Source organism: Gouania willdenowi, chromosome 6, assembly GCF_900634775.1.
Source record: "Gouania willdenowi chromosome 6, fGouWil2.1, whole genome shotgun sequence".
NCBI classification, from domain to species: domain Eukaryota; kingdom Metazoa; phylum Chordata; class Actinopteri; order Blenniiformes; family Gobiesocidae; genus Gouania; species Gouania willdenowi.
Window position 1 is genome coordinate 7,512,253 of NC_041049.1, and position 13,671 is coordinate 7,525,923.

The 13,671-nt window shown below is 37.4% G+C and overlaps 1 protein-coding gene across 2 annotated transcripts in view; it reads left to right on the plus strand.

Moving 5' to 3' along the window:
- The window catches only part of rassf3 (Ras association domain family member 3), a 74,308-nt gene that overhangs the window by 36,915 nt on the left and 23,722 nt on the right, over positions 1-13,671 (plus strand). Inside the window, exon 1 of one of the 2 annotated variants that reach the window (XM_028449930.1) lies at positions 84-554. The exons of the other annotated variant lie outside the window; for it this stretch is intronic. Coding sequence (XP_028305731.1) covers positions 432-554 — 123 coding nt within the window. The 5' untranslated portion in view covers positions 84-431. Of the gene's footprint in view, positions 1-83; positions 555-13,671 lie in introns of those variants that run through there. 2 annotated transcript variants of the gene reach the window in all.

The window sequence follows — 13,671 nt, forward strand, 5'->3', positions numbered from 1 at the left end:
TTAGCCATATGATTGGCTTGCTCGGGTAGTGGGCGGGGCCTTACTGTAGCTGCTGTCAGTCTGGGCCATCCATTCAACAGTCGTTTAAACCGACCGGAGGCGTCGTGTGAGTAAAGCTACTCACATTTGGATTAAGGGCAATTTAGCGTTTAATATTTTGAGTTTTTCTAAGTTATTTCTGACTTTTCTTTTAAAAACATGTAAATTATACAACTTTTAAGTGTTTGCTGACATGCCGGTGGAGTAAAAGCGTGTGACCGGGAGAGTCGGAGACAGTGGAGCTGATTTGAAGGAGGAAATGTGCTCTGACCGAGCGAACACATAATTTTAGGACCACTTGTCGTGTCTGGGGAGGGTTTCCATTCTTTATCGGTTCAGTTTTTTGAGGGATTTGATGTAGCCGGGTCAGAAAACAGAAGTTTTGTCCGCAAATGACGTGGAATAGCACGATGAGCAGTGGCTACAGCAGTTTGGAGGAAGACTCCGAAGAGTACTTTTTCACGGCCAGGACCTCGTTTTTCAAAAAACCCTCCGGAAAAGTCACGGAAAGCAAGGTAAACGTTGTTAAAATGACATTTTCTGTCTGCACAACCTCCTGTTAAGCTGTTTGTGTTGTGTGTTCAATGATTAGGGATGGTAAAAGAAGTAAAAACGCTGCTGTTAAGTGTCCACATTTCAAAAGAGGCGTCGTTCAGAAGTGCAATTAAACATATGATAAATTAATTTTCCTCAGTCTCTTAACGAAAGACCACAAAACATTTGCATTACTTGGTGAACTTTAACGTAACTTAACTTGCCATATTGTAATTCGGCATACATATCTTAAAGAAAGAATACGGAGCTTATGCGATATTAGACAACTTTAAGTTAAATCACCTGTTGTTCAGAGCAGACATGCAGAATAAGCAAGAATGAACTCAAAGTTCCCTGATACAGTCTGACTCTATTTTTATTTTATTTTTTTAATAAATTACGTTTTTTTCCTCATACATTCAGACGAAGGTCAGCACTAAATGTGCTCAATGTGCATTTAAAAAAACAAAACAAAAACAACTTTATTCTGTAAATTGACACAGGAACCTAACAATGAATAGGAGCCACACGTTCTTATTCTTTATTTGAGTTATTTTTGACTTTTTGATTGAAACATATCAAATCATATATAATAAGACATGAAATACTGTCTCTTTCTGAACTTGTGTGCTTTTAATATTGTATACCATGCACTTTTATACTGATGAACTTTTTATACCTCATGCACTTTAGACTTTTTATAACTCATGCACTTGTATATTGACTAACCTTTTATACCTTATGTTGTTGGGGGATTATTTTTTGTTGTAGCAGTTTTGAAACAGTTGGATTTTATCTTTTAAAAATATTTAAATGGCTAGATACCTTTATTTCAGACTCGGGGTTCATATGAAATATACAAATAAAAACAAATAGAATAGTCTTAACATTCAATTCTTAAAAGGCACTATATACAAGTGCTTTCAGATATTAACATTTTATTATCTAAAAAAAATGACTTTGAAACTACTGTCGTTTTTTGGTGGTTTTATTTACTCATTAAATATTGAAGGCAAGCTACATTCATACTACGGTACTCTTGAATCATGTAGTAAAAGTTAATAACTAATGGTTGTATACATGCTACCAACAAAAGATACATTGCCAGAATTTTTTTTCTTAACATTGTGAAATGTTGGGGCAGGTCACAAGTATATTTTTTTAAATAATATTTTATAATTTCAGATAATAAAGTAAGCGCTTACAGTTGAAAATATTTGAGCCTAATCATTCGCATATATTTTGAACAATTTCTTTTCAACGGTGATGAATTTCTTCCTTCTTTATATCTCAATCATTAAAACTGATATCCGGAGTTTCTGAGAAATCTATGTTTATGTATTATTCTTTTGAAATGTGAAAAAATCTTTTACTATGGTTTACTGCCAGTGGTCATTCATATACATTCATGTATATAAGTCCCTCTTTCGTCCTATAGACCCCTATACAAATGGAAACAATTGCCGAATATGCCCAGCCAATAGGCTTTGACTTCCTGTTTTTGAGACTGTCAATCAAAGTGAATGTAGAACTGTGCACGGAAACAAGGCCACGCGTCACAACAGCAAACAGGTAAATATGATTTTGGCTCTTACCTGACCTATAGACCTATATCAATGCAACCTGATGTGACCTTGTTATGTTCCGCGATGTGCGTTCAGAAAAGTAGAGGCGTGGCTTTTGGTAGATTGCACAGGCAGTGGGAGGAAGTGGAGCTATGGAGGGCGGGACACGGAGATGTTTCTCAGAAACCCCAGATAGCAGCTTTAATGTTTTGCAACCGACTTTAACTGTTCTCCAGAGACGGTAATGTTACATCTTTGAATTGCCAGTGTTGTTTGGCAGGTTTATTTGCATAATAACCCCATGTTTGAGCACTAATCCTGTTCGGCTGGTTTTAAAAGCAGGTTTAACCTACATTTTGAACGTCTATTGTTGTGCTTATTGTCTTTTTTTGGAAAATAACAAAACTAGCAGTCGCTGCATGAAACGAAAGCTATTTAATTTCTGTGTAATGTAGAGTGAAAGTGTCATCAGGAGTCTGGATCCTCTCTATACCCATATCCCTAAAACACCCCCCAAGCTGTGACGTGGACCCCTGTGGGAATTAAGTCTAGACTGAGCCTTAGATTGGAATAAAACCCAAAATATGTGGCTTTGCAGGGACTGAAACTTGTCCCTGGACTGCACACTGGGACACTCCCACCAACGAATGGGATTATGGCTTGTATATGTGCATCATTATTATATCAGTCATGGACCAAACTTGGCCTTTCACAACAGCAGCCATGGTTCCCCTTGTCATTGTGCTTAGAGTGGATGCACAATGTGTCATTGTGGTCGTTTAAAGCCCTGCAGCAGTAGAGGTCGTGACCTGCAGTTTTTTGGGGTGTGGTTTCAGACCTGAAATGGAGCGCTAACCTTTGGGTGGTGGTTTACCACAACCGAAATGCTGTGGTGCCACATGTGGAACCTCTGCAGAAAAGTATTGGTTGTGGATTGGTAAATGAGATGTTTGAGGGTAAATTGATGTGTATTTATTTTCACAACTTGGAAGTTTTTTTTATAATGTTGGCAATGAGAAATTTGAAGAATGTGCTTGTTTTGGTAACGCTTGCTGTTTATTTTGAATATAGAAAATGTTGCATAACCTTATTGAAACCACTAACACTGGGACTGGTTTTGTCAACTTAAAGCCTCCCTTTTGAAGTACATTGATTCATAAACTCTAGGTTGTGACTCCATATGGCAGGGGTGTCAAACTCATTTTAGTTTAGGGGCCATATACAGAGCAGCTTGATCTCAAGTGGGCCACAGATTTTATGCAGGAAAACGAATAATTTCAATATTATTGTGCCCTAGTTTGCACATCTACGTACACATAATATACAAAATATGTAAGAAACCGACTAAATATAAGCAACAAGTGATAAATATCAGTCCCAAAAGGGTCTTCACTTCAATTTTGTCACCAATTTCAATTTAATTAAAGGAAATATTATGTAATCATTGAAGGATTTTGTAAGAATGTAAGTTTTTTACATTTGAACATTAAAAATGACTGCAATCATGTTATCAGCACTAGGAATATTGTGAACTGCAAATTTTGTTTATATTACACAATGATTCATGTTTTCTCTGTCATTTTTACTTTCTCCTGCGGGTCGAATTGGATGTTCCAAAGGGCCAGATTTGGCCCCCAGGACATGAACTTGACACGTGCCATATGGGGTTGCCTGAAAAGTCTAGTATTTAATAATAAATACATAAAATACTGAATAAAAAGTCATTTTCACATTTTTTATTATTCTTTTTCAAATTAAAACACACACAATCTTGAAAAACTTTATTCTATACTTTTACTTACTCAAACATAAATCTAGTTAAAATAAAAAATAAAAAAAACGCTTACTGATTCAAAGAAGTCCCATTTTTATCTCGTAACAAAGCAGTTGTGTTCTTCGATATGTCACTATTTGACACACCAACAGCCGCACCAATAACCGCAAAGCCATGCATACTTGTCAGTCAGCAGTGGCTCCTAGAAACAAGCCAGAGGTCTTGAAGAAGGCAATTGAGCAGCGTTCTGTGTGTATGTGTGGGAGAGAGTGACATTTAGTAAGTGTGAGTGAACCGGAGAACATAAGAGCAAACAGAGAAACACAGATACTGATAAACTGATTCTGGACGCGCAGACGGGGGGGAAATGAGATGTAACCGTCTGGCTCAGAGAAGGGTTTATCTCCAGCCCTGGAGTGGTGATTATGCCTACTCCCCACCACACACACACACACACACACACACACAAACACGCACACTTTTTAGTGCATGAATGGCGTTTCTGTCAGTAAATGTCACACTGACCACTGGGTCTCTGTTTCATGAAAAAACATTCAAGGGTAATCCCCCCCCAACCCCCCACCATGACGCACACACCACGTGTATGCACGCACACTTAACTGAAGCTGAAGCAGATCATCTTTAATGCAAATCATCATGTCAACCTTTCACACAGTCAGTTAAATGACTCATTTTGGAAAAACATCTAGCAAAATTGTTTCTGTTTTTAATATACTTGTAATGCAAGTTTCTTCAATGTAGAGGTAAATTTACACATCATGAGCCTCTAGTATTGTATTGATCAGTATCCAGTGTTTCATTTGCATTATTGCTGAAAGAAATTAACCTGGCAAGAGCCAGATTGATGTGTAGCTCTCCTGCTAACTCGAGTTCTCCATCAATCTGTGTCTGTGTCTGGTGAATACTTTCGTAACCAGGAAAGGACATGAACAGAATGCTTGAAGCTGATTGGGAGAAGCGCCTGCCCACCATGATTTGTTTTAGCCAATCACATGTAGGGGTGGGAACCTCTGGGTACCTCACGATACGATACGCGTTACACAGCTAACGATTATCTCACGATATGACAATACTGCGATTATTGATATATTGGTCAGAAATCAATCGACATCTTTCTATTTTGATTTAGAGCTATGCTAATAGCGGTAGCCTAGCTAGTTCCTCTTCCCGCTGCTGCGCATGTGCCAGTTTTGCTTCGGCGCTTCTGCCTTTGTCACACCCGGATATCCCGCCCTAAACCACAAAACTTCCTCATGATTGGTTCGAAACGGTTCGGTTCAGATTCAAAGGCAAAGGCGGGAACAGCACAAGATGGATTATGGTGTTTGTAAACACCAGGAGAATCCATCTTGTAGACAAGGTTAGAAATAATTCGTGCAAGCACAGAGTTTTACATTGTTTGTATGACGTTCCAAGTTTTTTTTACCAGACGTGCTCATTTCTATCACAGTTATAGTTATTGTACAGACTGCTCTGTTTTAATCCTGAAGGTTCTTCGTGTGTTACACAATAGCATGATAGAGAACATTTTATTATGGTTTTCCTAGACAGTGCTCATGTTGTGGCTCTTTTTATTCAATGAATGTCAGCAGGAGTTAATTTTCCTCTCCTCTCAGATGTCTACGTTGACTGTGACTGAGAATTTTCAAATTGGGTCAAGTATGTTGAGCTGCACTTTCTTTGACCTTGTTCCACGTTTCCTAGAAATAAAGAATTTCAATGCAGTTAATTTTAGGCGTGCATTCTTTATTCACAACACATCAGTAAGAAAATCCAGTTCAGTGATGTAACTGTTGTTAGGAAATAGATTTCAGGACTTTTCAAGACTCCATTGAATGTTTTATGAATTCATGTGGGTTAGAAACCTGATTTTTGATTTAAATAGATTAGTGTTGCATCTTCACTGAAGGTTTACCAGTTTTATTTGGTGCCATTTTGCTTTTAAAGAAGACAATCGGAAAAAGAATCACAGTTTTTCACCCATAAAGAATCAAGATGAACCCTGTCAAAGAACAAGATGAATATTTATGTATGTACTTATTCATGTGGCACAAATTGAAGCCTAAAACATTTCCTAAGGATGGACTTTACATACGATTATGTAATCCAGGATCAAGTTTTTGCCTAAAATGATGTTTAAACATTCATAAAAGTTGGTAAAGATTCTGCACTGCTGTTTTTTTTAATGTAAGAGAGATGAAGAGTAAGTGATAACATCTGTATCTCTTTATAAACCAGTCTATCTGTCAGTCAGGTGCCCTTGGAGATATACACAGTGTAGTATTTTTTTTTTCCACTGATGCAGATAAGAAAGCTTGAAAACTAAACTCCACACACACACAGCAGAGAATGACTTCCTTCTTCAATGTTGACTTGGATTCCAGAAAAATTCCGTTTATCAGATATTAGTTTAAGGACTGACCTGACCACGAGTCTGCTGTGTGTGTGGAGAGGGTGTGGTTAGGTTAGGTATCATAAATCAATCAGCAATGAAAGTGAAGGATGAGCTGTGTGAGGGACGATGATTTCCAAACAAAACCATCATCTGACACTGTACACTACACACACACACAGTGAGTCCACCTCATTTCCTAAGGAAGGCAAACAGACTGACACACAGGAAGGTTTGACTTCTCTATTAACATCAGATGTTACCATTTTCTCTAAAGGATTGACTCAGGCAGAAAGGCAGGGCTCCTGTTGTGAAATCAGCCCACATTAATGCTGACCTGTATTAGTGCGGATGTACATACAGTATATACAGTACAAGCTGATTTATCAGGCTGGGAATGTGGAGAGAGTATGAGATTAGGGCTAGGCCATATGTCAGGTTTTACATTTTGCCGATATGTATTGTTACAGTCTTGACTATATTGATATATACATATTTTCATAGCTGTCTTAATTAGGTTATGTAAATCAATTTTTAAGAGCTTTCATTTCTTAGCATCAACTTGCAGTAACATTTTGGCAGAAACCATTATTAAATAATGCCCTAGTCATGCTGGTGGGGGTAAACTATATCTTTAACCATAACTACCCTGGGAAAGTCTGACCAAATGGTTATCATCTAAATCTGGTTATATTATACACATGTTTTATGTAGTACATATAGCCCACATTATAGGGCAAAGCAGTACTTGAGTGATTGAAGAACTTTAAAGGTTTAGCCTGGGAATCATTTAATAGTAATCAAGTGGACAGTGTCAAATAATTATTTTTAGGTTAAATTCATCTTGTGTAAAATTGCAACAACGAAGCAATATTTAATGCATTAAAAAGAAAAGCATTTTATTGTGCAATGATAAGGGTTTTTTGCTTGTGTTGCCTTTACTGTCGTCACGTACACATGAATCCAGATCTGTCGTTTACCCATGTTCCCCTTCTCCTTCCTCTGACTGATAAACTCTTCATTCAGCCTCAGTTTTTCTTCCTGTTCCTCATCGCTGAACTTCTTCCTTCACCGAAAGTCACTTCCTGCTGTTTTTAGCTGTATTTCCTGTTCTCAGCAACATCAGCTTAGTTTTGTAGCTGCAGATAAGACAATAAGCAACTATTCCCATGCCTGATACTATATCTACTGCGATGTCGTTGTCTATCTTTAAAGCTCTGATACAGGTCAATAAAATGTGGGCTGTCTATTGGTCGCTTTAAAAGTTAAGGAAAGACATTTTAAGGCATAAGGGCAGTTAACTTTGTGTCAATGTTGTGTGCAAATGTATGGTTTATGATGTCAACTTTACCCAAATTTATAAAACATGGTTACAACAAGATACAAACAGTGGGCAGCAGAGCCTTTTGTTACTGAAAACAATAAAGGAACAAAGATTACTCAACAGTCCGCCTTTGCTCTGTGATCATAGCTTCCCCCGTTACCACAGGTTTATCATATCATGTGACTAACTGTGTGTGCACGTCATGTGAATAGTACTTGTGTTTAACGTTGTCACACTGAACCTTTTCACAGTGTTTGGACTTGCATCACAGCCATTGCCAACCATAAACTCTGCAGCTTTGTCACTGCTTACACGTGTGGAGACCATGTCCTCAGATTTCATTCAGTATGAAAATATCATTTGTTTTCTTACAATGCTGTAATAGTTGCATATGTGTTGAAGGATGTTTTTGAAACATGGAGTTTAAACCTGGGGTTTAATTTGAAATCCAGCTTGTGACGTAATTTGCCACTCAGAGCTTTAAGGTCATCCTCCTTATGGAAGTTCTCACTTATCTAATAAATACTGATAAATCAAGAGGGCGCCTACTTGGTCTAATGAGAGTTTTCCTTAAAAACATTTCTCTTTAAATCAAACTGAGGCAAATTGCGGTCCGGAGGCCATTTGCCCTCAGTCTAAAATTGTGTTGCCCCGAAGAGAAATGCAGAAAATTAAACTGAAAAATACACATTATGACCACAAAAATACCCAAAATGTAAATAAAACACACAAAACAACACCAAAAATGCACAAAAGTACTCACAAGACAACTACAAAATTACACAACATGACAGAGAAATATACAAAATGACAACAAAAAATACACAAAACAACAACATACAAAATCACAAAAAACACTGAATAATTTACAAGAAACATAAAATGACAACAAATGCACAGAAAATGAGAGAAAAATATATAAAATAACAAAAATACACCAATATGACTTAAAAAAAAAAACAAATTACATGACAACAAAATGCATGACTACATATATTACACATTACAGAATATTATACACAAAATTACTCCAAATACACAGAATGACAACAAAAATTACTGAATTACTCCTAAAAACACAAAATAATAACAAACTCACTTGAACTGAGAGAAAAAATGACAGCAAAAAAAAATACAAAATTACAGAAGAGTTTAAAAAATGACAAAGATGACTAAAAAAAGAAACTCCAAACCAATGAGTCCGAAAACGGAAAACAACCAACATGCAAAATGACAAAATAACCCACACAAAATCCCTTTGTTCGTTCGTGCATTAATGCTCAGATTGGTCATTATTCTAAATGTTGATAATGGGGCCCTCGGATCAGAAAATCAGACACATTTTGTGGCCCCAACTGTGCTAAAAGCTGCTCATCTCTGATATAGAACTAAATATGTCTCTTGAATGAGAACTTTAAATTAAGTGAAGACCAGTCTCTTTTATGAAGTTTACTACAAATGTTTTTATATTTTGCCTGCTTTTTCCAGTAGGGTCCCCATGAATCTATTAAAATTCATAGTATGGTATAAAATAACTGCTCGTAATTTGCACAAAAGGTTGTTTATAAGTTCCTTATTGATTTGTTCTAATGTAAACATAGTAAATGTATTCTTTCAAGTCTTTGAATCACATCTAGTATTGACTAAGTATGTGAGCACATGTTTGTGTGTGCTCGGTGTTTCGTTGCCTGGCGTTTTTAAAGCACAGTCTCTAAGGTTGTCAGCAGGTTATATAAAGCCTTTTTACGAGCCTCTTGCCTTTTTAGTTTTCCTCATCGTACGTTTCTCTCTTCCAAATGAAGTGATATTGTTTGAGGCTGTGTGCTATCTCCTCCAACAGAACCAGAAGCCTTTTACGCTTGGAAACAAGCACGCTCTCGTGCACACACGCACACACACACACACACTTGTGCTGTGTTGTATAATAGGACATATCTGCCTTTGAACAGAGTCACCTGCGTCATGGAGAATATGAGGTGTTTAAAAGGACGCTGTGTGTGTTCTAAGAGGGAAAGTAGAAAAGTGGGAGAGAAAAGAATCAGCAGATTGTAGGATAGAGCTATTTTTGGTTCTGTGTGTATATATACTGTAAAAGCAGTCGTTATTGTTATCCATTGGATGGATGACAACGACACCACTCAAAGGAATCTGCTTCATTTCATGAGGCCCCTGAAGTAATCATAAGAGCCTGTTTCTTTGGGTCAGTTTGTTGTATGACTGAGGAACCCGTCCAAGGTGTGCCCTGCCTTGGTTCAGGTTGTAAAATCATTAAGACATTGTCCATTTACCAATATATGGCTTCTGATTTTCCTTTTTAAAATATCCCCTACTCCATCTTTGGGTTTACCCATTTCCGTCACTTTACACTTCTCCGTTTCGTTTCCGACTTTCCGTTTCATAATTTTTCCCAGTTTAGATGACTTTACTAGCTAATTAACTTCCATAAATCATACCAAACATGATGAATTGAGTTAATACTGTCAACTAAAGTCCATTTTATGTATATATTCTTCAGCCAATTTACGAAAACTGAAGCATTATGTGTAATAAGTGGTGTTATGCTTCTTCCGCAACGTGTCACCAGGTGAACTGCCCACTATTTTAAACCACAGGATAACATGATTAAGAGTAAAACCATAACAGGTAGGGCAAGATTTTCAACAGGATTATGGAATCGGACATATCCGCCTGTTTGTCACACTTTATAGACATGTAATCACTTGTTTTGATGTTGCCCCAAAACAGGCATGTGACGCATTTCCGTGTCATGTTGGGGTATAATTTAGAAAAAAAACGGTTTAGATTGTTTTTTTTCTGTTTCAAAAAGTAAATACCATTTTTTTTTTCCCTCCATTTTACGCGATCACGAAAAGTCAGAGGCCCTACCAATACTGATTGTTCATAACGCAAAGACCCAAAAGGAGGGACTAAACTTTAAGTCTAAATTAGAATCTTTTCAAACATGGTTAAGACCTTTAGTCATGCAGTTACGTTAACCTAATATAACACAGATTGTTTATAAAGTTGTATGAAATACACTGATTAGATGTCAAAGAGTTTTCCTCTGGTCGTTTTAAAATGGGGCTGTTTAATGTCACGGACTGGATTAGATCTAATTTACTTTAAAAACAAAGAGTCATTAGCTACTGCCTGTTCTAGTTTTACTCTGCTCTTAATGATGCTGTCGTCACCTTATATGGAGCTTGTCAAATGTGATGAATCGCACCAGCAGCTGCCCAGCTCTCATTCAAGCTTCATGAGCAGGTGGTGGAGTAGTTCCTGCTCCTCAGCCTTTCACTGTATGAGAAAATCTCCACCTGTAGTCTTGTATATCATGGTCAAATGGTTGGAGAGTTCATGTTTAAACAATCATAAAAATGAATGATCTGAGGAGCTTCGCACAAAGTCAGAAGCATTCACGTTTACATGAAGTGTAATGAAGCATGTGTCGGTTGCTTTCAGCCACAGCAAGCGGCTCTGTCGCATACCACTAATCAGTCAGAAGCTCATCTGGGAGCTGTTAGCATCGGCTGTGATCTCCACGATGCTATTATCACCAAACCGCAGCACACACTGCGGCAGTGCGGCCTTCTCTTTGATGTGCAAAAGGGAAAGTGGGAGTCAAATTAAGATTAACGATTTGTCAAGGCCGAGATAAGCTGTGTTTGAAATGGCATGCTCCGCACTATGCACTACAAACTCATTGAGTATCCACTGTCTACTATATATATTATAAGTTTGGTTAGGAGGATTAGGATGATGCCGTTCCCACTAAAGTATACTTCCAAGTTTCCCAAGATGCATTTCAAACCTATGACAAAAACCGGAATCACACTGACTAAGAATCTCTATTGATTCTCCTCCTTTGAAAGTTCTGAAAGCATTTTAAGCAAGAAAGTGATCAAGGAGAATATCAACATCTGGCCATTTGATCCATAAAACTCACGAAAATGTATTTCATGCCAACATTTCAGAGATTTTTGGAGACCTGCCATTGTGCTACTGACAAAACTTCTGGTTGACTTCAAAACAAGAGCCCTAATTACAAAAGTGTTACAAAACTAATGGAAGACAATAAGAGATGCTTCTGTTTTGAAAAGGGGATGTTTGACTTTTTGCTTGAAGCTAGTCCCAGGACGATTTAACATTACACTCTTCAATGCATCATTGGGCAGTTTAGTATGACTAGTGTGCTCACTGTGCCTACTTAAAAAATAGCTTAACAGCAACAATCCATGATGTAATGTATCTCCAGTTCCTGCCAAAGAAACCTTAAAGCTTGAGTCGATATTGTTATCTTGAGCTTGTGCTAACATGTAGCCGCTATTAGACGATATGCAGATGATGTAATGCTGCTTTGAGGAACAACACTTTCCTTCTTCGAAATTTAAAACCTTGACAATTACGGTCATTTCCCAAGAAAAACTTGGTATTTTAATCTCAATTGTTTTTAACGTGTGAAAAAACCCAAATATTAAATTATTCCATCTAAAATTTCAGCAACTAAATGTTTACAAATGTAGCCTCTGCTATTGTTTACTTTTAGAAATAAATAATGTACCTTTCATAAAAAATTCTTTCCACCCCACTCCCCTGACCACATTATGTAAAATGCAAGGTTTTGACATGATGACATGTAGACTTTGCGTGTCAAGTAACCATTATCCCATGTGTCACCAGTTCTTTCAGGAAAAACGATTACCTGACACCCGGATCCTTAGACGAAACTATCACATTGTAGAGTATTATTAACTTCTGCAGATTAGTACGTGTGAATTGACCAATGAGATTTGCCACACAGTGACTAACACAGCTATGTTTAAGATGGTTTGATGCTGGAGAGTTTAGTGTGTGTGTGTGTTTGGGGGGTTTCCGCTGTCGCGAGCTGACACTCGTCGTCATGAGTCGGACCGAAGCGTTTTCCAGGTTACGTTTCTTTTGTCTCCATTATCTGGCTTGGACATGCCCCTCTTTCCTTTGACACCCTCATTGTGTCTATTGTAACACAGCTGTGATGTCACTACACTGTACTATTGTGATAATAAATGACCAGTTGGACCCTCTTTTCACTACTAGGCGGAGGCATTGAAGCACCATATAATACGTTAGTTACATTGATTAAAAATCTCTGACATGCGTGTAACTCATTGTCCCAAGGTTGGTATCAAGTTTAACACACTTTTTGGGATGACTTATTTCACTGACCCAACAGAAACCAATGTTTTTTTTTTTTGATTGACCGGTTTTGTTTCAGTGAAGATATGAGGTGACTCTGCATGTCATTTTTGCAGCTAAGGAGCCTAAGAAGAGCCATTTAATTTACTTTAGATTAGGGCTTTGAACTGAATATAAAGCAGCTGCACTTTAGATTTTGATGCATCAGTCACCTACACATCAACAGATCCATGTACTGAATGTATTCAGGGCAGGCCTCAACTTGCTTCGGCTGTTTTTCTTTGACTTAAGTAATAGCACTGTTCACATCCACTAGTGGTGAAATAGCCCCAAAGTTGGGGTCCAAAATAAAGAAGTCACATAAAGAATATTTGTTTTGTATCCCAAAAACGAGTAATATTTATACTATGAATTAAAACGGAGATTAGATTTTCCTTTTACATTCCCAAATGCAGTTTTAGGCCAATGAAAATAGTAAAAAAAAAAATCTTTTTTTTTTTTGGATTTCAAAAGACTCGCCCTAGAACCAATGCATATATTTATCTAATCATTGGTGATTAGAACAGTCTATGTACATAGCTCAAAGCTGATCAAATTACACGGAGCTGAGACATATGCAAAGTTGTTTATTGAAGGCCCAAACATGTTCCAGCCTCAAACCTGGACAAACTTTTTTCCAATTTTGAGGGGCTGGCATGTCCACCAAATAGGATGTATAGCAGATCTTTTTGTATATTCTAAGAGAGTAGGTGGAGCTGTATTACTATACCAAATTTCAGTTTCCTATGTGATGCAGTTATTAAGATATTGGAAGCTGAAAATGGAATAAAAATAAGGACGCATGAAA